Here is a 26,987-nt window from a genome sequence, read left to right on the forward strand (position 1 = left end):
TACGTGTGGCCAGATGCGGTGCCAGCGAGCTGGGGGGGACATCTCCACGGGGCTGCCGTGCTCAGTGTCCCCTCCCTGGCACAGGAAGCTTTACTGGACAGACGGGGACAACATCAGTGTGGCCAACATGGATGGCAGCAACCGCACTCTGCTCTTCACCAACCAGAAAGGGCCTGTTGGTACGGGCCCCCATGTGTCCCCCGGTGTCACCCTGCCTTGCAGGGCCCTGCAAACCTCCAGCCCCCGCTCTGGCAGCCCTGGCTCCCCACAGGCCTGGCGGCTGGTTTGTGCTGGGTCTCCCATTCTCTCCATCACCCCATCTGCTCTGCTGGTCCTGTCCCACCTCCCGGCTGGTGACGGTCCCTGTGTGCTGCCCAGATACTGATGGCCTCGTGCTTTCCAGGCCTGGCCATCGACTACCCGGAGAGCAAGCTGTACTGGATCAGCTCTGGCAACGGCACCATCAACCGCTGCAACCTGGACGGCAGCAACCTGGAGGTGATCGAGTCTGTGCGGGGTCAGCTGAGCAAAGCCACCGCCCTGGCCATCATGGGTGAGAGCTGGCAGGGTGACAGGGACGGCTCGTGAAGCCCTTTCCTTTCTCCTGGCCCTCCCCAAACACTTGCCACCTCGAGCAGCTGTGGAGGGGATGCTTCTCCACCAAAGGCTGGGTTCAGACCCCCTTCCTCCAGGCTGTCATGCATAAATCTTTACTGCTGGGATGAGAGGGGATGGGGGAAGCTGCTGCATGTTCTGCCTTCTCCTTCCAGGTGACAAGCTGTGGTGGGCTGACCAGGCCTCCGAGAGGATGGGCACCTGCAAGAAGAAGGACGGCACGGAGGTGACGGTGCTGCGCAACAGCACCACGCTGGTGATGCACATGAAGGTGTACGACGAGAGCATCCAGCAAGGTGAGTGCGTGGTGCCGGCGCCGAGGCCCCGCGGTGGCCGCTCTGCCCGGTGCTCTCACCCCCCTTCTCTCTGCGGCAGCTGGAACCAACCCCTGCAGCCTCAACAACGGCGACTGCTCGCAGCTCTGTCTGCCCACATCCGAGAGCTCCCGCTCCTGCATGTGCACGGCTGGTTACAGCCTGAAGAGCGGGCAGCAGTCCTGCGAAGGTGAGCGTGTCCCTTTGCTCTGCACATCCTTGCCCTGTTTTGGCACTGTCTCCCTTGGGAGGGAAGAGCTCCCGCGCTCCCCGGTTGCTGCCAGGGCCTCTCAAAGGCTGTTTGTGTGCAAAATGTTCTCGGTGTTTTCGGAGGGGGCTGGCAGAGCTGCCGCGCCATCTGGGTCAGGGCAGGGACTGAATAACAAGCGCTGCCCTGACCCAGATGCAGCCCGGAGCCTTTGCCAGCGCTCGGGGACGGAGGCGGCTCTGGGAAGAGGCCCCGCTCGTGCCTCCCCTGTTCCCTGCTGTGGGTCAGGACCCCTGGAACAGGCTGCTCGGAGGCTTGAAGCCTTTGCCATGAGTTGTGCCTGCTGAAGGGACAGCGTGTGGCTTGTGGGATGCGTCTGACCGTCCCCCCATCCATGTCGCAGGTGTTGGCTCCTTCCTCCTGTACTCAGTCCACGAGGGGATCCGTGGGATTCCCCTGGACCCCAACGACAAGTCGGATGCGCTCGTGCCCGTGTCAGGGACCTCCCTGGCTGTGGGGATCGACTTCCACGCAGGTGACGCGGGGCTGGGACTGGGACAGCAGGGCTGGAGAGGCTGGGGAGGGGGACGTCACCAGACCGTCCTTTGGCAGCATCTCCCCTCGGGGTGAAGGGCGTCCCAGGTCCCCACACCAGGGCTGTGGGTGCAGCTCAGCCCAGGTTTGTGCCCTCTGTGGGGTGACAGTCACTGACACCCGCTCTCCTGCCTGGCCTGTCTCAGAGAACGACACCATTTATTGGGTGGACATGGGTCTGAGCACCATCAGCCGGGCCAAGCGGGACCAGACGTGGCGGGAGGACGTGGTCACCAACGGCATCGGCCGCGTGGAGGGCATCGCCGTGGACTGGATCGCCGGTGAGCCGGGGGCTCCGGGGCCCAGGGTGGATGGGGAGCGGGGCTCACGCGGGGTGTTCACCGTCCCCTCTCTGCAGGAAACATCTACTGGACGGACCAGGGCTTTGATGTCATTGAGGTGGCCAGGCTGAACGGTTCGTTCCGCTACGTGGTCATCTCGCAGGGGCTGGACAAGCCACGCGCCATCACAGTGCATCCAGAGAAAGGGTGAGACACTGCACGAAGCTGCGCGGAGAGGCCGTTGGCCGGGGGTGGGCACGTACCGGGGACGCCCAGTTTGCACGCAGGGGAGAAGGACTCATGGGTCTCCTGCCATACCAGGGGACAGGCTCTGGACTGAGGCCCCGGTGTGGACGGATGTTGGGGAGCGGTGTTTGTCCCGTGGCCAAAAGCCCCAAAGATGCTGCTGCTGGCCAGCCCCTTGGTGACGTCCCTGCTGTCTCCTGCAGGTATCTGTTCTGGACGGAGTGGGGACAGTACCCCCGCATCGAACGCTCGCGCCTGGACGGGACGGAGCGGATGGTGCTGGTGAACGTCAGCATCAGTTGGCCCAACGGGATATCTGTCGACTACGAGGTATGGCCGCCAGCTGGGAGGATGGGGCCGCGCTGGGGCCTCGTGGGGACCGTGTGGGTCCCAAAGTCCCTGCAGCCCTGGGGACACAGCTGCCATCCCCAGGGCCCTGGAGTCTCCTCCCCAGGGCGGGGAGGGTTGTGCAGGGTGGTGGGAGGTGGGGATGGTGCCACTGTGCTGCTCCATCGCTGACGGGGATGCTTTCCCATCGCCTCAGGACGGGAAGCTTTACTGGTGCGATGCCCGGACGGACAAGATCGAACGAATCGACCTGGAGACGGGTGAAAACCGAGAGGTCGTCCTGTCCAGCAACAACATGGACATGTTCTCCGTGTCAGTCTTTGAGGAGTACATCTACTGGAGCGATAGGTATGGAGCCCGAGGGCTCTGGCGGTGCTGGGGGGGTGACAGAGGCGGGTGCTGCTGGGGGGTCCCTGCGTTGGCCGTTCGGTGACTCTCTGCTTTCTTAGAACCCACGCGAATGGCTCCATCAAGAGAGGCAACAAGGACAACGCCACCGAGTCGGTGTCCCTGCGGACGGGGATTGGCGTGCAGCTCAAGGACATCAAAGTCTTCAACCGGGCCAGGCAGAAAGGTGCGTCCGGAGCGGGGTGTCCCCCCTCGTGTGGCACTGGGCAGGTGTGGGAGGGGGACAGAAACAAACGGGCTGCTGCGTCCTCGTGTTGTGGTTGAACCCGAGCTGGCAATACAACCACACAGCCACTCACTCACTCCCTCCCACACCCCCCTATAGGGGAGAGAACCAAAAGGGAAGGGAGAAACTTGGATTGAGATCAACACAGTTTAATAAAATAACAAAATGCCAATACACTACTAATGAATATATATATATAAAATAGAAATAAAAGATACTCCAAGCAATTCCTCACGAGCTCTGTCCACAACTGAGCAGCCAGTCCCAGCAAACCACACCTGGTCCCAAAGCCGATCCCAGAGAGAGAAAAGAGAGGAAAAAGGCAGAAAGGCTCAGAGGCCTCTGCAAAATGGCAAAAAGCCGGACTAAACGTCCTGACCAAAGCTCCCCTGGTTACCCCCAGAGAGAGAGAGAGTGGAAGAAGGGCCAACTGGAAGACCATGACTTCTTAAATAATTAGCACGAGGCTAATGGGCTGGACCACTCTGATTGCTCAGTCTGGGTGTCAGTCCAGCTCTGTCCATCCATCCCCCTTCCTCGCTGCCTCCCACCTGTGGGCAGAGCTCAGAGTGTCCTTGGCTCTCAGAGCAGAGCAATTCAAACCATTAACTCTGTGCTGGGCTGTTATCTGCTTGTTCTCAAACTGAGTCCAAATAATGGGGGTGCTAGCTAGGAAAAAGGAAGGTTTCTACCTGCATGAAGAAAATTAACCCATTTTCAGTCAAACCAGCACACCTCGTCAAAGGGCCACATCATTCCATGGACGTGATCCTGTTTCTTCTCTCTCTTCCTCGGGGTGGCGAGAGGTGAAAAGCGGCCAAGCGGGAGCATCCTCCTCCACGGAGCCCCGTCCCTCAAACAGCCCCCGCTTCCCTCCCCAGGCACCAACATCTGTGCCCAGAACAACGGGGGCTGCCAGCAGCTGTGCCTGTTCCGCGGCGGCGGGCAGCGGACCTGCGCCTGCGCCCACGGCATGCTGTCCGACGACGGCGTCAGCTGCCGCGACTACGACGGCTACCTGCTGTACTCGGAGCGCACCATCCTCAAGAGCATCCACTTGTCGGACGAAAACAACCTCAACGCGCCCATCAAGCCCTTTGAGGACGCCGAGCACATGAAGAACGTCATCGCCCTGGCCTTCGACTACCGCTACGGCTCCAAGGGCAGCAACCGCATCTTCTACAGTGACATCCACTTTGGCAACATCCAGCAGATCAACGACGATGGCACGGGGCGCAAGACCATCGTGGAGAGTGAGCATCACGGGGTTCCCTCTGCCCACATTTGCTCTTGGACCCCTCTTTTCTGTCCTTCCCCATTGCCTCTTCCTGAACTCTCTGCCTCTTCACCAAAGGGCTTTTTTTCCTTTCCTTGGTTCATGTTTTTTGGTGTTTTCGAGAGATGTTTTGAGTGGTAGCTGTTCAGGCTTCAGCTGGGAGCTTTGTACCAGCACCTGTGGTAGAGGACGTGTCAGGAGGAGTCCGCAGAGCTTGTTTGGCAAGGAGAGCGTGTCACGAGGCTCCGGCGTGCGCGTGGGTTTGCATCGCTCTAGAAACGAGGCGCTGCAGCAAACCTGCGCTCTGCTCCGTGTTTGCGTTTGATCCACGGCAGAGCTGCAGAGCCTGAGCAAACCTTGCCCCGCCATCACCTCCAGCCCACGGCGTGTGCTTGGTTGGGTTTATTGGCTCCTCCAGCAGCTGAAAAGACCACGGCTGCCGCTCTGTGTCACCAGGGAGCACCTCCAGCAAGGGTTATGGATGTGCTCGCTAATGAGTGTATTTACATTTGGCACTTGGGATGGCCGTTATCAGAGACTGGGAGAGCAGGGCCCATCTGTTGTAGCCGGTTCATTAAACCTTTTGCTGATCATTAACGAGGGAGGAAGGATGGGTGTACAGTTCAAGTTCTTGGCTGGGAAGCTGGAGGGAAGGTCTCCCTGGTCGGCCACGAGTCTGTCTTGTCGCTTTGTGGGTCTGGGCCTCGGTAGAGGGGACTCTTCCTTTCCCTTCCCCTTTCCCTTCCCCTTTCCCTTTCCCTTTCCCTTTCCCTTTCCCTTTCCCTTTCCCTTTCCCTTTCCAACAGGGGCACCTGGGTAAGGCCCGGCCAGCGCAGGGGAGACGATCAGAGCTTGAACTTCAAAGCCAAGTTCAAGTCCTCATTTAATCATAGGTGAACATCACTCAGCCTTCCTACAAGGAGGTCTCATTACCAGTTGGTAGCAGGAGGCTCCTGGGGTCTCGGCATCAGCGCAGGTCCCCCCGGGTGCCGCGCGGTGTTAGCGAGCAGCCAAAGCCTCCGAGAGGTTTGATTGGGGGGCGGTTAAAAGAAATAACTTCGCACTGCCAAAGAAGCCGCGTCCCAGCATCCCGGTCAGCGCTGGCCGTGTGGAGCAGCCGGCTGCCCGGGCTGGACGTGACCGTGGCCGGTTCCCCCGCAGACGTGGGCTCGGTGGAGGGGCTGGCGTACCACCGCGGCTGGGACACGCTCTACTGGACCAGCTACACCACCTCCACCATCACCCGCCACACCGTGGACCAGAGCCGCCTGGGCGCTTTCGAGAGGGAGACGGTGATCACCATGTCGGGGGACGATCACCCCCGCGCCTTCGTGCTGGACGAGTGCCAGAAGTGAGTGGCCCGTTGGTGGCCCCCGTGGCCCCAGGGCCGGCGTCTGGGCGGACACCTCTCCAGTGGGGAGGGACGGACTGGTTCCCAGCACGGAGGGGATCGGAACCCGGGGAGGAAAGGCCCTGTGCCCCATCTCATTCAGCAGGAACCCCGTCCCATCTCCTCTGGCCGGCCGGTCCCATGGGGCACCACGGTTCCCCGCTGGCTGTAGTGGCCTCGTCCATTCCCCTCGCACCCCTTTTTACACAGGGACAATGTCCCATCCCTCCCAAAGTCCCTGCAAGCCCCACAGCAGCAAAGGGGTGGGCAGAGCTGGGGTTGCAAAGGCATCGTGTGTCTCTTCCCTTCCAGCCTGATGTTCTGGACCAACTGGAACGAGCAGCACCCCAGCATCATGCGTGCCACCCTCTCCGGTGCCAACGTCCTCATCATCATCGACCAGGACATACGGACGCCCAACGGGCTGGCCATTGACCACAAGGCCGAGAAGATCTATTTCTCTGATGCCACGCTGGACAAGATCGAACGCTGCGAATACGACGGCTCGCACCGCCACGTGAGTCCAGACCTGGCCCCGGGGGCAGAGATCGGGGGCAGAGGGGCGAGCGTGGGGCTGGCACGGTGTCGGAGGACACACGGCGATGGGCTGAGTCCCCCAGCTGGGTTCCCTTGTGCTCATGGTTTGCCCGTGTCCTGGCAGGTGATCCTGAAATCGGAGCCCGTGCATCCCTTTGGCCTGGCTGTCTACGGTGACTACATCTTCTGGACAGACTGGGTGCGCAGGGCTGTGCAACGGGCCAACAAGTACGTGGGCACTGACATGAAGCTCCTGCGTGTGGACATCCCCCAGCAACCCATGGGCATCATCGCTGTGGCCAATGACACCGATAGTTGTAAGGACCCCCCGCACCCCCTGTCCCTGCAGTGTCACCACCATGGGCCCCTGCTCCCCATGCTTGCAGACCCCTGGGGGGCTCAGCCCCTGCCAGACCCCTGCTCTTCCACCCCGTCTGCAGGCCAGGGGAAGGGGAACCCGTCCCACCGTCCCTCCTGGCCTGGCATTGCCCCTCGGGACCCTTATTCATCTCCAAACCCTGTGCAGGCTGAAGAGAGAGAGAATTTGCCCCATTTGTGCTCTTCCCAGGGCATCGTCCTTGCAAGATCTGGGGAAACTGGATGTCCCCGACCCTGTGCATCCCCCGCAGCCCCATTGGGAGAACTCGGGGAGGAGCTGCTGCTTTTCCTCTGCCCAGCAGGGAGGACAGAGGGAAGGGGCTGCTGAGCCTGTCCCTGGTGTGACTGCTCTCTGTCCCGCCTAGGCGAGCTGTCCCCGTGCAGGGTGAACAACGGCGGCTGCCAGGACCTCTGCTTGCTCACGCCCAAGGGCCACGTCAACTGCTCGTGCCGTGGCGAGCGAGTCCTGCAGGAGGATTTCACCTGCAAAGGTGGAAGTGGGAGCTGGTGGGGACGGGACGGGACGGGGAGGAGAGGGCTGCGCTCAGCCTGGCAGAGCTGACGCTCCCCGCGCCCTCCCCAGCCCTCAATTCCACCTGCAACATGCACGATGAGTTCGAGTGCGGCAACGGTGACTGCATCGACTTCAGCCGGACCTGCGACGGCGTGGTCCACTGCAAGGACAAGTCGGATGAGAAGCAGTCCTACTGCAGTAAGGTTCCTCCTCTTGCTGCTTTGCTCAGACACACACACGCACCCCCTGGCACCCTGCTCGAGCTGCCGGATCTGCTCGGCAAAGGGACGCTCCGGGGTGTCTTTTCATGTCCCTCAAGTGCTCACAGTCCCTCTTGCCCTCCCAGAGATGGGCCCCGCTGGGTCAGGCTTTAAGAGCTCCGGATCTCTTCCAGTTTTGGGGGGCTGGAGAGTGAGATGCCTTGACCCAAGCTGGTGGGGGCTGCAGCACCCCCACTAACACCAACTGGGCAAAGGCCAAGCTTACCCCCCCGGTTTTGCCAGCACCTGTTTCCTCTGCTTGCCTGTGTAGTTTCTTTCCTTGTGACGGGTCCCTGAGGAGCTGAGACCCCTGGGGATGCTGCCCCCCACCCCGTGCTCACCTCTTCCTCCTCCTCCTCCCTCTCCTCCTCCTCCTCGCAGGCAGCCGCAAGTGCAAGAAGGGTTACCTGCACTGCATGAACGGGCGCTGCGTCGCCAGCCGCTACTGGTGCAACGGCGTGGACGACTGCGGGGACAACTCGGACGAAGTGCCGTGCAACAGTAAGCAGGGCGGCTGGCTCCCGGCCAGCCCTTGCCAGGGCTGTCAGCTGTCGGGGATGGGGACAGGGGTTTTGGGAAAGAGTTACCTTCAGCTTGACAGGATCAGAGCAGAGCTGGGGCTTTGAGTCAAGGTCTAAATCCTCCTTGTGCTGCTGCTGCCACAGAGCACTTTATAAAGCTCGCTCCCTGGGAGGGAGAGCTGCCACGCACGGCCGTGCAGCACCCAGAGCCCCATGAAAACGGTGGTTTGGCAGCCAGAGGAATACAAAGCGATGGTGTCGCTGCTCCTCCTGGCTCCTCTGCTCCTGAGAAAAGGGCACCCAAGCATCCCCAAAGGCAGCATCGCTGCAGGAGCCTGTCTGCCTGGTTCAGAACCAATGGGGAAGGTCAGGAGCTCCCTGAGCCCGCCCGGCCCTGCCGGTGACAGGATGAGATGAGCTCCGGGGAGGCGCTGGGGCTTGGAGCAGCATCGGTAGCTGTGGGGGTGTGTTTATGCACATCCACAACACGAGTGGGGCCCGTGGGGTGGCTGTGTGCTCCGGGTCCCCCAGCCCGGCCTCATCCACTGCGGGGACTTCCCCCTTGCAGAAACGAGCTGCGCCGCCACCGAGTTCCGCTGCCGAGACGGGAGCTGCATTGGGAATTCCAGCCGCTGTAACCAGTTCATCGATTGCGAGGATGCTTCGGACGAAATGAACTGCAGTGAGTGCCCTGGCTACTGTCCCGTGTTCCCTGCAGCCCCTCAGCTCTGCCCTGCCGGAGCTCTGGAGATGCTCCCGAGGGACGGGATCTGGGTCCCTGCACCTCGTTTGGGTGTCTGGGACTTGTGCTGAATCGGGGAGGGAGAAGGGCTCTGGTTACCATCCCAGCCCGCGGGCTGGACCAGCCCCAGCCCATCACCACAGCCCCCGCGCCGCGCTCGGCACCCACCACCCCACAGCCCCCGCAAGGAGTTTAACACGGTCCCAGCAGCTCGGGGCAGGTGTGGGGCCGGGTCGGTGCGGCGCAGCTCTGGGGAGGGAAGGGCAGCAGCAGGGTGAGGGTTTGTGAGCAGCACTGTCACCCGGGGCTCATGCTGTGCTTCCTTGCAGCTGCCACCGACTGCAGCAGCTATTTCAAGCTGGGGGTGAAAGGCACCACGTTCCAGAAGTGCGAGCACACCTCGCTGTGCTACGCTCCGAGCTGGGTGTGCGACGGGGCGAACGACTGTGGAGATTACTCGGACGAGCGCAACTGCCCGGGTGAGGCGGGGAGAGGAGAGGAGGCTCAGCGGGGGCATCGCGCCAACCCGCTGGGGTCGATTTGGGTGGCAGGCGCTGTGTTTGCACACCAGGACCATCGTCCTTTGCCCGCACGGCTCCTGCACGGAGGGTGCTGCAGGCGCTGGTGGGTGCGGGGTCACAGAGGGATTTTGGGGAGGAATCCTCAGGGTCAGGCAGTGACAGGTTGGGAGGACGCAGGACGTATCCGCGCCACCACCCTCGCTGACGTTTCCTCCACAAACCAGGCGGGAGGAAACCCAAGTGTCCAGCCAACTACTTCGCCTGCCCGAGCGGGAGGTGCATCCCCATGACTTGGACCTGCGACAAAGAGGACGACTGCGAGAACGGAGAAGACGAGACGCACTGCAGTGAGCGGCAGGGTGGGGAGAGCACGGGGCTCCGGCCAATGGCAGGGGGTGGCGAGCGCACCGGAGGGGTGGCAGGACCCCGTCTTCTCTCTGACATCCCTTTGCCAAGCACCAGACTCCAGATTCTTCCCCCTCTGTGGTCTTATTGCACCAGCTGGGGCTTGTAACTGTGACCAACACAAATATCCTGCTGCGTTGGTTTGCTCAGCACGCGCGTGAGTGTCCGTGGTCGTATGGAAGGCGGCCAGTTATGGCTCACTTGAATTACATTTTTAGTTCCAAGCTCCCTGAACAAAGCCCAGACGGTGCTCAGGAACTGGGGAACATCCCCAGCTCCAGCGCGGGGAATCCCACACCAGCCCTGCGGCCACTGCACCCGTCAGCGCGGTGTCTGGGCTCTGCTGCCCTGTCCTTCCCCCAGCATCACCCGAGCTCTGACCCCTCCTCTCCTCCTCTCTCCCCCTTTCCCAGACAAGTTCTGCTACCCCGTGCAGTTCGAGTGCAACAACCACCGCTGCATCTCCAAGCTCTGGGTGTGTGACGGCGCAGACGACTGTGGGGATGGCTCCGATGAGGACAGCCGCTGCCGTGAGTCTGCGCCAGCCCCTGCCCGTCCCTTCTTCCCCCTTTGCTTTCCTGTGCCATGGTCCCCGCTGCTTTCCTGGGGCTCCCCCAGTGCCGGTTCTCCGGGCAGGGGGTGACTGGCTGCTTCTCCCTCCCTAGGGCTGACCACCTGCAGCACGGGATCCTTCCAGTGCCCGGGAACCTACGTCTGTGTGCCGGAGCGCTGGCTCTGTGATGGGGACAAGGACTGTGCGGACGGAGCTGACGAGACCCTCGCTGCCGGCTGCCGTGAGTCCCCGCGGGGCTGGGTGTGCAGTGGGGCAGAGAGGAGCAGAGCGGGGTGCAGGCAGAGCTGCCTTTGGGGGGCAAGACGAAGAGTTGAGGGGGCAGGTGGGAGAGCACGACGTCTGACAGCGATGCCTCGTTGCAGTGTACAACAACACGTGTGATGAGCGGGAGTTCATGTGCGGAAACCGCCAGTGCATCCCCAAGCACTTTGTCTGCGACCACGACGACGACTGTGGCGACGGCTCGGACGAGTCCCCGGAGTGTGGTGGGTGTCGCTGGGACCCGGGCGGGGACAGCAGGGGATGTATCTCCTGTAGCCCTGGCCCTGCCAGCCGCGCTGGGTCTCTCGGGCTTCGAGATGGGACCCTGGAAGGGGTTGGGGACCCTGGAAGGGGTTGGGGACCCTGGAAGGGGTTGTGGCCCCTGCGATGTCCCCTGAGCCCTCCCCTCCCGCAGAGTACCCCACCTGCGGCCCCCACGAGTTCCGCTGCGCCAACGGCCGCTGCCTCAGCAACCGGCAGTGGGAGTGCGACGGCGAGTTCGACTGCCACGACCACTCGGACGAGGCGCCCAAGAACCCGCGCTGCAGCAGCCCAGGTACCGCGGGGGCCGCGCCGGGGAGTGGGGCCACCGGCCGCCCCGCGCTGAGCTGACCGCCGCCGCCTCTCCGCAGAGAACAAGTGCAACGACTCCTTCTTCCTCTGCAAGAACGGGAAGTGCATCCCGGAGGCGCTGCTCTGCGATAACAACAACGACTGCGCGGACGGCTCGGACGAGCTCAACTGCTTCATCAACGAGTGTCTCAACAAGAAGCTGAGCGGCTGCTCCCAGGAGTGTGAGGACCTCAAGATCGGGTACAAGGTAGGGGAGGGTGCTGCAGGGATGCTCTCCCGCTCCCTCCTTCCTTGTCATGGTTTAACCTGAGCTGGCAATACAACCACAATAGCCGCTCACTCACCACCCCCCGCAACCCCAACATTAGGGGAGAGAATCAAAAGGGAAGAGAGAAATTTGGATCGAGATAAACACAGTTCAATAAAATAATGAAATACTAATACACTACTAGTAAATGTATGTAGAAAATAGAAAGAAAAGATACTCAAGGCAACTCCTCAAGAACACGCTGAGCAGCCAGTCCCAGGAAATGGCACCTGGTCCCAAAGCCGATCGATCCCAGAGAGAGAAAAGAGAGGAAAAAAGGCAGAAAGGCTCAGAGGCCTCTGCAAAATGGCAAAAAGCCGAACTAAACATCATGCAGCAAAACCTCCCCCGGCTGCGCCCCAGAGAGAGAGAGAGAGAGGAAGAGAAGACTCCTTAAATAATTAGCATGATGCCAATGGGCTGGACCACTCTGATTGCTCGGTCTGGGTGTCAGTCCAGCTCTGTCCATCCATCCCCCTTCCTCGCTGCCTCCCACCTGTGGGCAGAGCTCAGAGTGTCCTTGGCTCTCAGAGCAGAGCAATTCAAACCATTAACTCTGTGCTGGGCTGTTATCTGCTTGTTCTCAAACTTAAGTCCAAATAATGAGTGTGCTAGCTAGGAAAAAGGAAGGTTTCTACCTGCATGAAGAAAATTAACCCATTTTCAGTCAAACCAGCGCAACGTCGCAGCGCGCGGGCTCTGGGTGTCTAACAGCTCCGGGTTGCCTCCTGCAGTGCAGATGCCGTCCCGGGTTCCGGCTGAAGGACGACGGGAAGACGTGCATCGACATCGACGAGTGCTCCACCACCTACCCCTGCAGCCAGAAGTGCATCAACACCCTGGGCAGCTACAAGTGCCTGTGCACAGAGGGCTACAAACTCAAACCCGACAACCCCACCAGCTGTAAGGCTGTCACAGGTGAGAGGCAGGGACGCTCTTCTGGTGACCGTGGGCTGCTGCTGGCGTTAGAGCCGCTCACAGTGCTCTGCAAGGTGAAGTTGCTGCACCTGGCTTAGGCTTAGGCTTAGGCTGGGCTGCAGCGGGGCTGGGAGGGCGACCGGTCCCCGGGGGATCTGCCCGTGTCCCAGCGACGTTTCCTAACACGTCTGGTGGTTTCCCGGTGCAGATGAAGAGCCCTTCCTCATCTTCGCCAACCGGTACTACCTGAGGAAGCTCAACCTGGACGGCTCCAACTACACGCTGCTCAAACAGGTGCGGGAGGAGCAGGAGGGGGCACCAGCCCCCCGTGCCCGTGGTTCGGGGTTGGAGAGGGGCCCTGCAGGCTTTGTAAAGCCCTCATGAGCCTGTGCTGACAGCTCAGGCTGTTCCAACGCTTCTCCGTTCCTCCCAGGGGCTGAACAACGCGGTGGCTCTGGATTTCGACTACCGGGAGCAGATGATCTACTGGACAGACGTCACCACGCAGGGCAGCATGATCCGCCGCATGCACATCAACGGGAGCAACGTTCAGGTGGGCGTCTGAGGTGGTCCCTCGGGTACCCGCGGTCCGGGCAGCTGCTCCTCACCCACCTCCTCACCGAGAGGCTCCTGGAGCAGCCAGACGAGCACCAGGGCCACCGGGAAGAGGGGACAAGCCCTTGCTTTGGGTCGTCACTGGGCTCAGGGCATCAGCCCAGGTTGCTACATGGATGTTTTGCAGCACCATCCCGGTCTGGTTCTCCCTGTCCAGCCCCAGCACCTCTTGTTTTCTCCCAACAGGTTTTGCACCGCACTGGCCTCAGCAACCCCGACGGGCTGGCTGTGGACTGGGTGGGAGGCAACCTGTACTGGTGCGACAAGGGCCGGGACACCATCGAGGTGTCGAAGCTCAACGGTGCCTACCGCACCGTGCTGGTGAACTCGGGCCTGCGCGAGCCGCGGGCGCTGGTGGTGGACGTGCAGAACGGGTGAGAGCCTGGGGGACCTGGACCTGCCCCTCTGCGCAGGGAGGGGACCGCGGCCCCTCCGCCACCTTGCCGGAGTCCCAGAGGCTGGGAGGTGGGATGAGACCTTCCCCCCTTGCCGCCGAGACGGCCGCCCAGCGCCTCGGTTCAGCCGCGCGACGGGCAGAGTGTGGCCGCTGCTGTGGCTTGGGCCACGCTCAGCCTCCCTCTGCTTTTCTGTTTCATTCCCAGTTACCTGTACTGGACAGACTGGGGGGACCACTCCCTGATCGGGAAGATCGGCATGGACGGCACCAACCGCAGCGTCATCGTTGACACCAAGATCACTTGGCCCAACGGCCTCACCCTTGACTACATCAACAGCCGGATCTACTGGGCTGATGCGCGGGAGGACTATATTGAGTTCGCCAGCCTGGACGGCTCCAACCGGCACACGGGTGAGAGCTCCGGGGTTCCTGGGGCACCCCCAGGCTGAGCTGTCCCTGGAGAAAGGTGATGGCGTGGGGCAGCCCCCCTGAGCCACCCCCGCTCCCCCTTGCAGTGCTGAGCCAGGACATCCCGCACATCTTCGCGCTCACCCTCTTTGAGGATTACATTTACTGGACCGACTGGGAGACCAAGTCCATCAACCGGGCCCACAAGACGACGGGAGCCAACAAGACGCTGCTGATCAGCACGCTGCACCGTCCCATGGACATCCACATCTACCACCCCTTCCGCCAGCCTGACGGTGAGTCCCCAGAGCGATGGCAAAGGGACGCCAGGTTGGGCAGGGGGTGCGGGAGGGGATGTGCGGCGAGATGGGTCTCACAGTGGGGAGTTCACATGCCGCCCTGAGGGTCCCCTCCTTTGGTCCAACTCGTGGTTGTCTCCCTGGTCCCCCCAGTTCCCGACCACCCCTGCAAGACCAACAACGCCGGCTGCAGCAACCTCTGCCTCCTTTCGCCGGGCGGGGGGCACAAGTGCGCCTGTCCCACCAACTTCTACTTGGGCAGCGACGGCAAAACCTGCGTCTCCAACTGCACGGCCAGCCAGGTAACAAGCTGCGTGGATGTGTCCCTCCTGCCGCGGTGTCACCATGTCCCAGCCCCTCCGCTGTGTCTGGGTGCTGGTGCTCAGGCAACACCTCCCTCCTGTGGCACTTCCCAGCACGTACGGCCCGCAGTTATCTGGGGGTGCCCAGGGGAGCAGGGACGCGCTGGCTCTGGAATGACCCTCTGCCTGTCCCCTCTGTCCCCCAGACCCTGGTGGGCTTAGGGCTGAGGCTGCTCCAGGTCAGGACACAAAGTGTCCTGGGGCTGCCTGGGCAGGGACGGCATGGAGATCAGTGCCCTTGGCAGAGTTCCCTGGGGACAAAGCCATCCGGGGTCCTCCCTCCCCATTCCAAGACACCCTCAGAACCTCGTCTCTCTGTCACAGTTTGTCTGCAAGAATGACAAGTGCATCCCTTTCTGGTGGAAATGCGACACCGAGGACGACTGCGGGGACCGTTCGGATGAGCCGGAGGACTGCCGTGAGTGCCGGGCGGCACCGGGCATGGCCTGGGGGTGCCGGGTCCCTGCTGAGGACCCCAGAGGGGAAAGAGGGAGGTTGAGGTTTGCCCTGAAAATGTTACCCAGAGCAAACATTTCATCCTTCCTCGCCCCGCAGCTGAGTTCAAATGCAGGCCGGGCCAGTTCCAGTGCTCCACGGGGATCTGCACCAACCCAGCCTTCATCTGTGATGGAGACAACGACTGCCAGGACAACTCGGATGAAGCCAACTGTGGTGGGTTCCCCTGGCGCCCCTCAAACCCCAGCAGGGCTGCGGCATCCCAGGGAGCAGAGATGCAGCTTTAACCCGTGCTACCTCCCTTCCCAGATATCCATGTCTGCCTGCCCAGCCAGTTCAAATGCACCAACACCAACCGCTGCATCCCTGGCATCTTCCGCTGCAACGGTCAGGACAACTGCGGTGACGGCGAGGATGAGAAGGACTGCCGTAAGTGGGGAGCTGGGAAGCGTGTTGGGGATGGGGAGCGTGCACGGTTTGGGGTGAGGAGCTCAGTGCTACATCAGATCCGTGGCTTTGGGTATTGGCTTCTCCGCCGGCTGGTCCCTGGGCATGGGGCTTTCTCCTCACCTCTGCTCCGCACAGACCCTCTGTCCACCGTCACCCTGTCGCTCGGACAGACAATTCCATTTCCTAATGGAAACAAAACCCTTAAATCCCACAGAGCGGCAAGTTCAATATTTGCCGTGGATTTGCACAGCTGAGGGATCTTGTGGCATCTGCTCTGTCTCCCTGGAGCTGGTCGAGTCTTTTGGGGCCACCACAGGGCTCCGCTCCCCCAACTCTCTCGTGCACGTGTCACCAAGCGTGGCCAGACCCTCGTTGTGATGCCCAGCGCACCCACGTGCCCCTCTGCCCCGGGGGGCTGTTTTGTGGGGTGGTGGCGAGCAGACTCCTGCCAGCCCCACGGCCCCTCCTGACTCTTTGTCTCCCTCCTGCAGCGGAGGTGACTTGTGCCCCCAACCAGTTCCAGTGCGCCATCACCAAGCGCTGCATCCCCCGCGTCTGGGTGTGCGACCGGGACAACGACTGCGTGGATGGCTCCGATGAACCCGCCAACTGCAGTAAGAATCCTGCGTGGGGATGGCGGGGGGGTCTGGCCGCACCGAAACCGGGAGCTCCCCTGCAGCTGGGTCACGTCCGTGTGTCTCTGCCGGTGGGTGGCAGGTCCCTGCTCAGTCCCCGCTCCATCTGGAGTCGCCCTCTGCCGCAGAGACAGCCCTGTGGAGAAAGAAATGTACCTTGCTGATGCCGACCCACCTCCCCTCCCCATATCCACGTCATCTCCTATCTCCCCCCAGCACAAATGACCTGCGGCGTGGACGAGTTCCGCTGCAAGGACTCGGGCAGGTGCATCCCGGCACGCTGGAAGTGCGACGGGGAGGATGACTGCGGGGACGGCTCCGACGAGCCCAAGGAGGAATGCGGTGAGCAGGGAGCGGGGCTGGGGACGAGCCCAGGGGACACCTTGTGTCCCCCCTTCCCCGAGGGTTGGGCTGCCCTGGCGCTGTCTGTCCCTTCTACCTCCCCAGTGTGCCCATGGGGGTTTTAGCTGCTCCTTTTCCAAACCACGTGGGTACCGTCCCTCCCCTTGCATGGGGACGACGCTGACTCCCGTCCCTTGTCCCTCCCAGATGAACGCACCTGTGAGCCCTACCAGTTCCGCTGCAAGAACAACCGCTGCGTGCCGGGCCGGTGGCAGTGCGACTACGACAACGACTGCGGAGACAACTCCGACGAGGAGAGCTGCAGTACGTGCCGCCCTCCAGCCTTTGCTATCGGGGAGCGGCTGTGCGGTGGGGAAGGGAGCGGTTCAGGTGCCCCCAGCCCCTCTGCCTGTCCCCGGCGATGGGCAGGAGCGTTGGGCGGGGGCTGGGGGCACCTCATCCCACTGGTGGTAGAGCAGCTTCGCTTCGGTCCATCGCCCCGTTCCGAACTGGTTCTGAAACGGTTCGGCCTGGGAGGGCGGTGGGGACACTTGTGGCTCTGCTGCGGGCACGTCCTGTCCCTATGGAGGGACCGAGCTGCCCGTGGGATGTCACCAGGTCTGCTGCAACTGCAGGGACAGAGCCAGACCCCCTCCCGCCACACAGCGCCCGCCTGGGTCCCTCTATCTCCCTGCAGCTCTCTGGGGTGCAACTTTTTTTTCTTTTCTGTTGATTTCATGCCGTGTTTTTGAGTTTGTGCCATTTCACTTCATCTTCCGTTTTTCTCCATTTTCACACTGTCGTTATGGGGCGCTCAGAGGTAGGTTTCTGCCAAACTCTTTTAATTCCCATGTACAGTCTCGCTAAAATAAATGAAGACAATAAATTCCAGGTGAGGGCAGAGGGGCTGGGACTGGACAACCCAGGCAGATTTATTGAGCACCAGCATCTTCCTCCACTGGAGCCACAGTCGGGGAGGGGCCCGTGCATGGCTCGTATTTGGCTCCAAAATCTGTCCCCACCTGACCCTTCCTGCTCCAGCTGGACCCCCCTGCCCGTCTCTTCCCCTACGGTCCTGTGGGGCAGCAGGGACCTGCGGGGCTGGTGCTGCCGTCGGTGGAGAACGACTCTGGGGACACGTGCAGCTGGGACACTGCCAGAAGCATCCCCCAAAACCCCCATTTCCTCGCAGGGAGCTGCGGCCCTGGAGGGGGACGGGGAGGGTGCTGGGAGGTGGTGTCAGCCGTGCCCCTCTCCGGCAGTTCCCCTGGCTCTGCTTGCACCCCAGCCTGTCCCCAGTGCCACCGGCCGCGTGTCTGTGTCACCCTGTGCCCCCCCACGCTGCTGACCTGGCAGCTCAGGGGGACACCCCGTATTCTCTGTCCCCAGCGCCCCGGCCCTGCTCGGAGAGCGAGTTCTCCTGCGCCAACGGCCGCTGCATCGCCGGCAGGTGGAAATGTGATGGGGACCACGACTGCGCGGACGGCTCTGACGAGGTACGGCGCTGAGGGCGGGCGCTCTGGGTCGGCACCTTCGCCCTGGCCGCGTGTGGGAGGGGGACACGTCGCACCCTGTCTGCCACTGTGTCGTGGTTGAAACTGAGCTAGCAATACAACCACGCAGCCACTCACTCACCCCCCGCAATAGAGGAGAGAATCAAAAGCGAAGGGAGAAACTTGGATTGAGATCAACACAGTTTAATAATATAACAAAATGCTAATACACTACTAGTAAATAAATATAGAAAATAGAAATAAAAGATGCTCAAGGCAACTCCTCGTGAACACGCTGAGCAGCCAGTCCCAGGAAACGGCACCTGGTCCCAAAGCCGATCCCAGAGAGAGAAAAGAGAGGAAAATAAAAAAAGGAAAAAGGCAGAAAAGCCCAGAGGCCTCTACAAAATCGCAAAAAGCCGGACTAAATGTCCCACCCCAAAAACTCCCCCAGCTGCACCCCAGAGAGAGAGAGAGCAGAAGAGCCACCTGGAGAGTCCCGACTCTTATTAAATAATTAGCATGATGCTAATGGGCTGGACCACTCTGATTGCTCAGTGTGGGTGTCAGTCCAGCTCTGTCCATCCATCCCCCTTCCTCGCTGCCTCCCACCTGTGGGCAGAGCTCAGAGTGTCCTTGGCTCTCAGAGCAGAGCATTTCAAACCATTAACTCTGTGCTGGGCTGTTATCTGCTTGTTCTCAAACTGAGTCCAAATGATGGGCGTGCTAGCTAGGAAAAAGGAAGGTTTCTACCTGCATGAAGAAAATTAACCCATTTTCAGTCAAACCAGCACACTCTGCCAGCGAGCTCCGGCCACCGGGGCTGAGCCGGGTCCTGGGTGCAGTCCTGTCCCTGCTGACCGCTGTCTCCCGCCCGCTGTCCCCTGCAGAAGGACTGCACGCCGCGCTGCGAGTTCGACCAGTTCCAGTGCAAGAACGGGCACTGCATCCCCATGCGCTGGCGCTGCGATGCGGACGCGGACTGCATGGACGGCACCGACGAGGAGAACTGTGGCACTGGGGGTAACAGCAGCGTCGTGCGGCTCCCGCGGGGCTGGTTGTCACCTCCCCGTGCCCTCGTGTGTCCTGCGTCCCCACTGTGGGTGGGAGCACTCCCCTGCGCATGTGTCAGCAGTGCCCTGCCCGGCCCCCGGGCATGCATGGACATATCCGAGCCCTGCAGAGCCCCCAGCTGCGCTGGAAATTGGAGCTGCGGCCCCAGTGCGGTGTCCTGGCAGCCAGGCAGCGCTGGCTGACGTGTCCCCTCCTGCCCCGTGCTCTCACAGTTCGCACGTGTCCCCTGGACGAGTTCCAGTGCAACAACACGCTGTGCAAGCCCCTGGCCTGGAAGTGTGACGGGGAGGACGACTGCGGGGACAACTCGGACGAGAACCCCGAGGAGTGCTGTGAGTGACACCGTGACAACGTGGGGGGCTGTGGGTACCTCCGGCAGCTCCACACGTCCCCTCTAGATGGGTCCCCTCAGGGGCAGGTGGTGGGGCCAGGGGGTCAGGAGGTGGCTCCGGTCAGAAACCAGGGTCACAGAGGTGCTGGGCTGGCCGTGGGGCAGGGGCCTGGGGGGCGGAGGGCTGACCCTCCCGCAGCCGGGCCAGCAACCGGGCAATTGTCTTTGCTTCAGTCTCTTTGCTTTAGTCTCTGGAGCCCGCTCGCCCTCGTGGGACAGGCCTTCCCGGAGAGCGGGCAGAGGCCAAGCGGCGGCTCGTGACAAGCGTGACAGCCTGGCTATGGCGTCTCCTTTCACCGTCACCGTTTGTTTCTGTTTGCTGGTGCAGTGAAATTCCAGTGTCCCCCCAACAGACCGTTCCGCTGCAAGAACGACCGGGTATGTCTGTGGATCGGTCGACAGTGCGACGGCATCGACAACTGCGGAGACAACACGGACGAGAAGGACTGCGGTGAGTGGGGCTGCCCGCGGGCCCCGCTCCGGCCCGGCCCTGGGACTGGGCCTCACAGAGCCCGGCTTTAGCCCAGGCGCTGGGGTTTGCTTTGCCCACTGTTTCCCAAAAAGTGGGCGGTGGGTGTAGGCGTCCTGGGGCCCTGCCTGGCCCCCTCCTGCGCCATTCACACCCCGTGGCTCGCGCGGGGTGACCCGGAGCGTCACAGCCGCTGGCCGTGCTCCCGCAGAGTCGCCCACAGCCAAGCCCAAGAGCTGCAGCCAGGACAAGAACGAGTTCCTGTGCGAGAACAAGAAGTGCATCAGCGCCAACCTCCGCTGCAACTTCTTTGATGACTGTGGAGATGGGTCCGATGAGGATTCCTGCTCCCACGGTGGGTGGGGGGCCGGGGTGTCGGGGGGGAATCAGGGTGGGCACCGGTGCTGACGGTGCGTCCCGCCCCAGACCACAAGTCATACGACTGCATGACCAACACCACCATGTGCGGAGACGAGGCCCAGTGCATTCAGTCGCGCTCCACCACGTACTGCACGTGCCGCAGAGGCTTCCAGAAGGTGCCGGACAAGAATTCCTGCCAAGGTATGTCGTGGTGCTGCTGGAGAGGGCTTGGGGTTGCGCTGTTGGGCTTACGGTTGGTTTTTGCCAGTAAGATGTGTCTTCACGCCTGTGGAGCGTCTGGGCTGTCAGAAATGGTGTCCTTGGGGCACAAATGTGGGGAATGGGGGCTGGCCCTGGGTGTGGGACACTCTCCTGGTCTCCCCACAACTCCTGTCCCTGCTGCGCAGACGTCAACGAGTGCCTGCGCTTCGGGACCTGCTCCCAGCTCTGCAACAACACCAAGGGCTCCCACATCTGCAGCTGCGCCAAGAACTTCATGAAGACGGACAACATGTGCAAAGCAGAAGGTCAGGAGGGAACAGGGGTGCCGTCAGTCTGTCCTTCCCTGGCAGAACGAACTCAAGGGGGTTCCAAGCTCCCAGCGGCCCCATCCCCTGCCCCACCGTGGAGCTGAGTTGACCCCCTCCTGGCTGCTGCTCTGCAGGTTCCGAGCACCAAATCCTCTACATCGCGGACGACAACAAGATCCGGAGCATGTACCCCTTCAACCCCAACTCGGCCTACGAGCCGGCCTTCCAGGGCGATGAGAACGTGCGCATTGACGCCATGGACATCTACGTCAAGGGCAACAAGATCTACTGGACCAACTGGCACACGGGCAGGATCTCGTACCGGGAGCTGCCCGCCTCCTCTGCTGCCTCCACCGCCTCCAACCGCAACCGGCGCCAGATCGATGGCGGCGTCACCCACCTGAACGTGAGCTCTGTCGGGTGCGGGGGGACACCGAGGCCGGGCTGGCCGCGTGCTCTGCCCTCACCTCTCCCCGCTTTCTGCCCTTCCCAGATCTCGGGGCTGAAGATGCCGCGGGGAATCGCCATCGACTGGGTTGCCGGGAACATCTACTGGACAGACTCGGGGCGAGATGTCATCGAGGTGGCACAGATGAAAGGCGAGAATCGCAAGACGCTGATCTCAGGCATGATTGATGAGCCCCACGCCATCGTAGTCGACCCGCTTAGGGGGTGAGAAACTTGAGCCCCTTCTTCCTTCCCTCTGCCCAGCCCTCGAACTGTCCTGCTCCTCTCCTTGTTGCTCCCGTGCCAGGAATGACCTGCTTGTGTCCTTTGCAGAACTATGTACTGGTCAGACTGGGGTAATCACCCCAAGATCGAGACAGCTGCTATGGACGGAACGCTGCGCGAGACCCTGGTGCAGGACAACATCCAGTGGCCAACAGGTGAACAGGGACAGTGCCAGGTGGGGCACAAAGGTGGTGGAAGCCTTGACAGGAGGGATGTAAAACCCACTCGTGTCAGGGCGGCTCAGCCTGGGGGCTCAGGAGTGTGTAGGGGCGGTGGGGGGGCTGCTCTGCTGGACACGTTGTTGGCGGGGAGGCCTGTACCTCACCGGGGGGTGCGTGTCCCCGCAGGCCTGGCAGTGGACTACCACAACGAGCGGCTGTACTGGGCCGACGCCAAGCTTTCCGTCATCGGCAGCATCCGGCTCAACGGCACCGACCCCGTCGTGGCCATCGACAACAAGAAGGGTAAGTGGTGCCCGAGCCCCGCGGGGCAGTGGGGAGGAGAGGGACCTACCAGGGGACGATGCCCCTGGGATGCTCAGCAGATGACAGCAAGGGCGGGTTTTCCTTGTTGAATGCTCCACAGCAGGACCAGAGCCCGCTGGCACTGCCGTCCCCCCGGTCATGGTTTAACCCGAGCTGGCAATACAACCACACAGCCGCTCACTCACCCCGCCTCCCGATAAGAGAGAGAATCAAAAGGGAAGGGAGAAACTTGGATTGAGATCAATACAGTTTAATAATATAACAAAATACTAATACGCTACTAATGAATATAAATATAAAATAGAAATGAAAGATAGTCAAGGCAATTCCTCATGAACACGCTGAGCAGCCAGTCCCAGGAAATGGCACCTGGTCCCAAAGCCGATCCCAGAGAGAGAAAAGAGGAAAAAAGGTAGAAAAGCCCGGAGGTGTCTACAAAATGGCAAAAAACTGAACTGAACGTCCCAATCGAAACTCCCCTGGCTGCGCCCCAGAGAGAAAGAGGAGCAGAAGAGCCAGAGAAAAGGGAGAGAGAAATGGGAAAGCCCCACTCTTAAATCTGGAGCGTGAGGCTAATGGGCTGGACCACTCTGATTGCTCGGTCTGGGTGTCAGTCCAGCTCTGTCCATCCATCCCCCTTCCTCGCTGCCTCCCACCTGTGGGCAGAGCTCAGAGTGTCCTTGGCTCTCAGAGCAGAGCAATTCAAACCATTAACTCTGTGCTGGGCTGTTACCTGCTTGTTCTCAAACTGAGTCCAAATAATGGGGGTGCTAGCTAGGAAAAAGAAAGGTTTGTAACTGCATGAAGAAAAATCAACCCATTTTCAGTCAAACCAGCACACCTCCCAGCGCCATCCCTCAACCTCAAATCCACCCAAAATCCCAAAGCAGCCCTCCCCAAGGCAGCCGTGTCACCTCTGCCTGCACGTGTCCCCTCTTTGCTTCCCCAGGGCTGAGCCACCCTTTCAGCATCGACATCTTCGAGGACTACATCTACGGGGTCACCTACATCAACAACCGCATCTTCAAGATCCACAAGTTTGGCCACAAGGCTGTCACCAACCTCACATCTGGCCTCAACCACGCCACCGACGTCGTGCTCTACCACCAGTACAAGCAACCGGAGGGTGTGTGCCGGGCCCGGGACCCCCACCCTGCGCCCGGGGTGGGAGGGGGGTTGTCTGGGGCCTGATCTCTGCTGTGGGGTGCTGGAGGACAAAGGGAGCGCTGTGGGTCACCCCACATCGTCCCCTCCCCTCTCGGCAGTGACCAACCCATGCGACCGCAAGAAGTGCGAGTGGCTCTGCCTGCTCAGCCCCAGCGGCCCCGTCTGCACCTGCCCCAACGGCAAACGCCTGGACAACGGCACCTGCGTGGTCGTTCCCTCGCCCACCGTCTCCCCTGTCGGTAGGTGGTCTGGAGGAGGGAGGGGGGTCTCACCCAGCGGGGTCCCGCTCACCCCTTTTTAGTGCCAAATTTTAACCCTTTCTTCGCCCCACGTTGGGCGCCAATAAATCTGTCAAGGTTTGATTGCAGGGTGACAATAAACCATGGCAGATGTTTTGTTATCCCCCTCTCCTTCCACTTTCCCCCTTTAGCCTGCCCCTCTTCCCACTAAGGAGGGGCGATTAGAAGGCAAAAGAAGGACAGAGAGAGTTGGAAAAAAATCAAAAATGTTTTACTAATGCTACTAATAAAATAGAGAAAATAATATAAAATATACAAACCCAATCTTAAAAGTCCCAGCACAGATCAGCGCTGCTCCAGCAGCAGCAGAGCCTGTACCCCGGAGTCCTGGACTGGACTCTGCAGCAAACAGGAGCATGATTCAGTCCGTCACTAGGGCCTCAGTTCGCAGGGACGACTTGCAAGGTCCTCTCCTAATGTCGGCCGTAAGGAAAAAGGGATGAGATCCTCGTGATCTCTCACTTTTATATGAAGCGAATGGGATGGAATACTTAGTTGGTCAGTTTTGGCCACCTGTTCAGTTCAGTGCTTGCCCCTCTCGCGGGACGTGCATCCTTATCAGCAGCCTTCCATTCCATTGCTATGTCTACCAAAACCTGTATCTCGCTTTCAGAAAAGTGCAGTTAGTAAGAAGACTTTAGCTGAAAGGAAAATTCACTAAACGAGAAACTTGTCTTGTTTTTAACAAAACCAGGACACACCCCCATCCCTCTTTCCCTCTCTCCCAGTGCCCACCACCGACACCTGCGACCTGGTCTGCCTGAACGGCGGCAGCTGCTTCCTCAACGCCCGCAAGCAGGCCAAGTGCCGCTGCCAGCCGCGCTACAACGGCGACAAGTGCCAGATCGACCAGTGCTGGGACTACTGCCAGAACGGGGGCACGTGTGCCGCCTCCCCGTCCGGTGAGCCTGGGGCCCGGGGCTGCTCGCTAGGTGGACGGACGGACGGATGGCATGCTGACGGCCTCTCGTTCTCAGGGATGCCGACCTGCCGCTGCCCCACCGGCTTCACGGGGCCGCGGTGCAACCAGCAAGTGTGCACCGACTACTGCCTGAACAACGGCAGCTGCGCCGTCAACCAGGGCAACCAACCCAACTGCCGCTGCACGCCGCCCTTCATCGGGGACCGCTGCCAGTACCGTGAGTGCCACCGGCGCGAGGGCTGGGGACGGCGCCTGCCGGTGCCCATCTCTTAGGGGATGCTCTCTAGAGACACGGGGTGGTGTGGCGCTCCGGGGGGGGCTGCCCACCCTGACCCTGCCGTGCTCTGCAGGGCAGTGCTTTGACTACTGCGAGAACGGGGGCGTGTGCCAGATGACGGCCGACGGCGCCAAGCAGTGCCGCTGCCCCGCGCAGTTTGAGGGCGCCCGCTGCGAGGACGACAAGTGCACCCGCTGCCAGAAGGGCAAGTGCAACGTCAACAAGCAGAGCGGAGAAGTCTCCTGCATGTAGGTGCTTGGGGCACGGAACTCAAGAGAGGGAGAGGGGATGGTGGACACAAGGGCTCCAGAAAAAAAACCCTACGTCCCCGTGGGCCACATCACTGGGGATCCGGCATGGCTGGGAGATGCAGGGTTGGTAATTCAGGGCAGCGAAGAAATCTGGGAGACCTGAGGGCCCTGGGAGGAGGCGATGGGGATGTCTTTCCTCCAAACCTGTCCTCGTGTCCCAGCTGTGAGCCGTGCTGCAGGGACGATATAACAGCCTCCAGCAGAGTGCTGGGGGGGGCATGGGGCAGGACGGGGGGTCCACGTGCGCCTCATCCTCTCCGCCCCACAGCTGCCTGGACGGCAAGATCGCGCCCAGCTGCCTGACCTGCGACAACTACTGCGCGCACGGCGGCACCTGCTCCATCAGCGACAAGACGCAGATGCCCGAGTGCCTGTGAGTGGGACTGGGGGTGGTATGGGTGGGCTACTTGCCCCCCGCCAAGCAGAGGGAGTAGGTGACTGACAGACCCCAATCTGTGTGTCCCCCCTGAGCCCAGGTCTGTGCCCCCACTTCTCCTTTCCCCTCCCCACATGCTGTCCTGTCCCCGCTAACCCTGGTGCTCTCCCTGCGCTCTCAGGTGCCCGGTGGGGATGACGGGGCCGCGCTGCGAGGCCTTTATCGTCAGCGAGCAGCAGAGCAGCCGTACGTATGGGACAGTCCTGCCCCGGGGACACCGCGGGGCCTGATGCCAAACTGGGGGAGTGTCGTGGTTTAACCCGAGCTGGTAATACAACCACACAGCCGCTCGCTCACCCCCTCCCCAACAGGGGAGAGAATCAAAAGGGAAGGTAGAAACTTGGATTGAGATAAACGCGGTTTAGTAAAATAACAAAATACTAATACACTACTAGTAAATAGAAATAAAAGATACTCAAGGCAACTCCTCATGAACGCTGAGCAGCCAGTCCCAGGAAACGGCACCTGGTCCCAAAGCCGATCCCAGAGAGAAAAGAGAGGAAAAAGGCAGAAAGGCTCAGAGGCCTCTGCAAAATGGCAAAAAGCCGAACTAAACATCCCGACTGAAACTCCCCCAGCTCAATAATGAACCAACAATGGAGAAAACGGAAGAGCCAACCGGAAGATCCCAACTCCTAACTCTCCTTAAATAATTAGCATGATGCTAATGGGCTGGACCACTCTGATTGCTCAGTCTGGGTGTCAGTCCAGCTCTGTCCATCCATCCCCCTTCCTCGCTGCCTCCCACCTGTGGGCAGAGCTCAGAGTGTCCTTGGCTCTCAGAGCAGAGCAATTCAAACCATTAACTCTGTGCTGGGCTGTTATCTGCTTGTTCTCAAACTGAGTCCAAATAATGAGTGTGCTAGCTAGGAAAAAGAAAGGTTTCTAACTGCGTGAAGAAAATTAACCCGTTTTCAGTCAAACCAGCGCAGGGGGTCAGGGGCGCATCTTTGCCTGTGAGTCCAGGGTTGCCCTGTACAACTCCTGACCCATTTTCTTTGGCGAGGAGGGGACAGGTCCTTTCCCACGAGGCAGGAGCAGCCCTGGGGGCTCAGGGCAGCGGCCCCCACCCACGCTTTGACTTTACCTGTGCTTCTCCTCCCGCAGGAACGGCCTCCATCGTCATCCCCATCCTGCTGCTGCTCATCCTCCTCACCGTGGTGGCTTTTGTCTGGTACAAGTGGAGGATTAAAGGGTGAGTCCGGGCTGTTGGGGGACAGGAGGGAAACCCTCCTCGCAGGGCTTGAAAGACTGGAATGTGTGGGACAAACAGGCGGGACCGCTGGTGGGGTGGGGACCCTGTTTGCTGCACCCCGTGTCGCTGGCACTGACCCTCCATCCCGCCCCCCCCCAGCGCCAAGGGCTTCCAGCACCAGCGGATGACGAACGGTGCCATGAACGTGGAGATCGGGAACCCCACCTACAAAATGTACGAGGGGGAGCCCGACGACGACGTGGGGGAGCTGCTGGACGCGGACTTCGCCCTGGACCCCGACAAGGTGAGGAGCGGGACAGCGGCTGTGCGGGGTCCGGCCCGGAGCGGGGGGCACGTGCTGAGGCGGGGGGCACGTGGCCGCGGCAGCGTCGGGGCTCCCCGGGGAGCAGAGAAGGTTGCGGGGGGCTCGGACGGGTCGCAAAGGCTTTGGGGCTGGAGGCTGCG

The 26,987-nt window shown here is 61.2% G+C and overlaps 1 protein-coding gene across 6 annotated transcripts in view; it reads left to right on the forward strand.

Moving 5' to 3' along the window:
- Positions 1-26,987, forward strand: part of LRP1 (LDL receptor related protein 1) — a 70,565-nt gene that overhangs the window by 42,427 nt on the left and 1,151 nt on the right. For 3 of the 6 annotated variants that reach the window (XM_065654295.1, XM_065654297.1, XM_065654299.1), the window contains 58 exons: positions 85-179; positions 404-553; positions 771-911; positions 991-1,119; positions 1,541-1,672; positions 1,878-2,012; positions 2,090-2,219; positions 2,462-2,588; positions 2,803-2,954; positions 3,056-3,180; positions 4,122-4,493; positions 5,678-5,867; positions 6,219-6,423; positions 6,568-6,760; positions 7,187-7,312; positions 7,405-7,533; positions 7,977-8,096; positions 8,685-8,798; positions 9,188-9,337; positions 9,604-9,738; positions 10,198-10,314; positions 10,450-10,578; positions 10,721-10,843; positions 11,035-11,175; positions 11,252-11,439; positions 12,234-12,417; positions 12,626-12,711; positions 12,851-12,970; positions 13,219-13,406; positions 13,635-13,840; positions 13,945-14,133; positions 14,290-14,438; positions 14,823-14,916; positions 15,054-15,170; positions 15,264-15,383; positions 15,896-16,018; positions 16,256-16,381; positions 16,589-16,705; positions 17,771-17,877; positions 18,765-18,897; positions 19,161-19,280; positions 19,668-19,790; positions 20,020-20,163; positions 20,235-20,369; positions 20,576-20,695; positions 20,833-21,104; positions 21,192-21,370; positions 21,479-21,585; positions 21,778-21,894; positions 22,865-23,041; positions 23,181-23,321; positions 24,110-24,283; positions 24,359-24,520; positions 24,654-24,828; positions 25,160-25,264; positions 25,449-25,513; positions 26,435-26,522; positions 26,682-26,826. In XM_065654295.1, the coding sequence (XP_065510367.1) occupies positions 85-179; positions 404-553; positions 771-911; positions 991-1,119; positions 1,541-1,672; positions 1,878-2,012; positions 2,090-2,219; positions 2,462-2,588; positions 2,803-2,954; positions 3,056-3,180; positions 4,122-4,493; positions 5,678-5,867; positions 6,219-6,423; positions 6,568-6,760; positions 7,187-7,312; positions 7,405-7,533; positions 7,977-8,096; positions 8,685-8,798; positions 9,188-9,337; positions 9,604-9,738; positions 10,198-10,314; positions 10,450-10,578; positions 10,721-10,843; positions 11,035-11,175; positions 11,252-11,439; positions 12,234-12,417; positions 12,626-12,711; positions 12,851-12,970; positions 13,219-13,406; positions 13,635-13,840; positions 13,945-14,133; positions 14,290-14,438; positions 14,823-14,916; positions 15,054-15,170; positions 15,264-15,383; positions 15,896-16,018; positions 16,256-16,381; positions 16,589-16,705; positions 17,771-17,877; positions 18,765-18,897; positions 19,161-19,280; positions 19,668-19,790; positions 20,020-20,163; positions 20,235-20,369; positions 20,576-20,695; positions 20,833-21,104; positions 21,192-21,370; positions 21,479-21,585; positions 21,778-21,894; positions 22,865-23,041; positions 23,181-23,321; positions 24,110-24,283; positions 24,359-24,520; positions 24,654-24,828; positions 25,160-25,264; positions 25,449-25,513; positions 26,435-26,522; positions 26,682-26,826 (8,356 nt within the window). Of the gene's footprint in view, positions 1-84; positions 180-403; positions 554-770; positions 912-990; positions 1,120-1,540; positions 1,673-1,877; positions 2,013-2,089; positions 2,220-2,461; positions 2,589-2,802; positions 2,955-3,055; positions 3,181-4,121; positions 4,494-5,677; positions 5,868-6,218; positions 6,424-6,567; positions 6,761-7,186; positions 7,313-7,404; positions 7,534-7,976; positions 8,097-8,684; positions 8,799-9,187; positions 9,338-9,603; positions 9,739-10,197; positions 10,315-10,449; positions 10,579-10,720; positions 10,844-11,034; positions 11,176-11,251; positions 11,440-12,233; positions 12,418-12,625; positions 12,712-12,850; positions 12,971-13,218; positions 13,407-13,634; positions 13,841-13,944; positions 14,134-14,289; positions 14,439-14,822; positions 14,917-15,053; positions 15,171-15,263; positions 15,384-15,895; positions 16,019-16,255; positions 16,382-16,588; positions 16,706-17,770; positions 17,878-18,764; positions 18,898-19,160; positions 19,281-19,667; positions 19,791-20,019; positions 20,164-20,234; positions 20,370-20,575; positions 20,696-20,832; positions 21,105-21,191; positions 21,371-21,478; positions 21,586-21,777; positions 21,895-22,864; positions 23,042-23,180; positions 23,322-24,109; positions 24,284-24,358; positions 24,521-24,653; positions 24,829-25,159; positions 25,265-25,448; positions 25,514-26,434; positions 26,523-26,681; positions 26,827-26,987 lie in introns of those variants that run through there. The other 3 variants (XM_065654296.1, XM_065654298.1, XM_065654300.1) reach the window with 2 other exon arrangements.

Source organism: Caloenas nicobarica, chromosome 33, assembly GCF_036013445.1.
Source record: "Caloenas nicobarica isolate bCalNic1 chromosome 33, bCalNic1.hap1, whole genome shotgun sequence".
Lineage (NCBI taxonomy): Eukaryota > Metazoa > Chordata > Aves > Columbiformes > Columbidae > Caloenas > Caloenas nicobarica.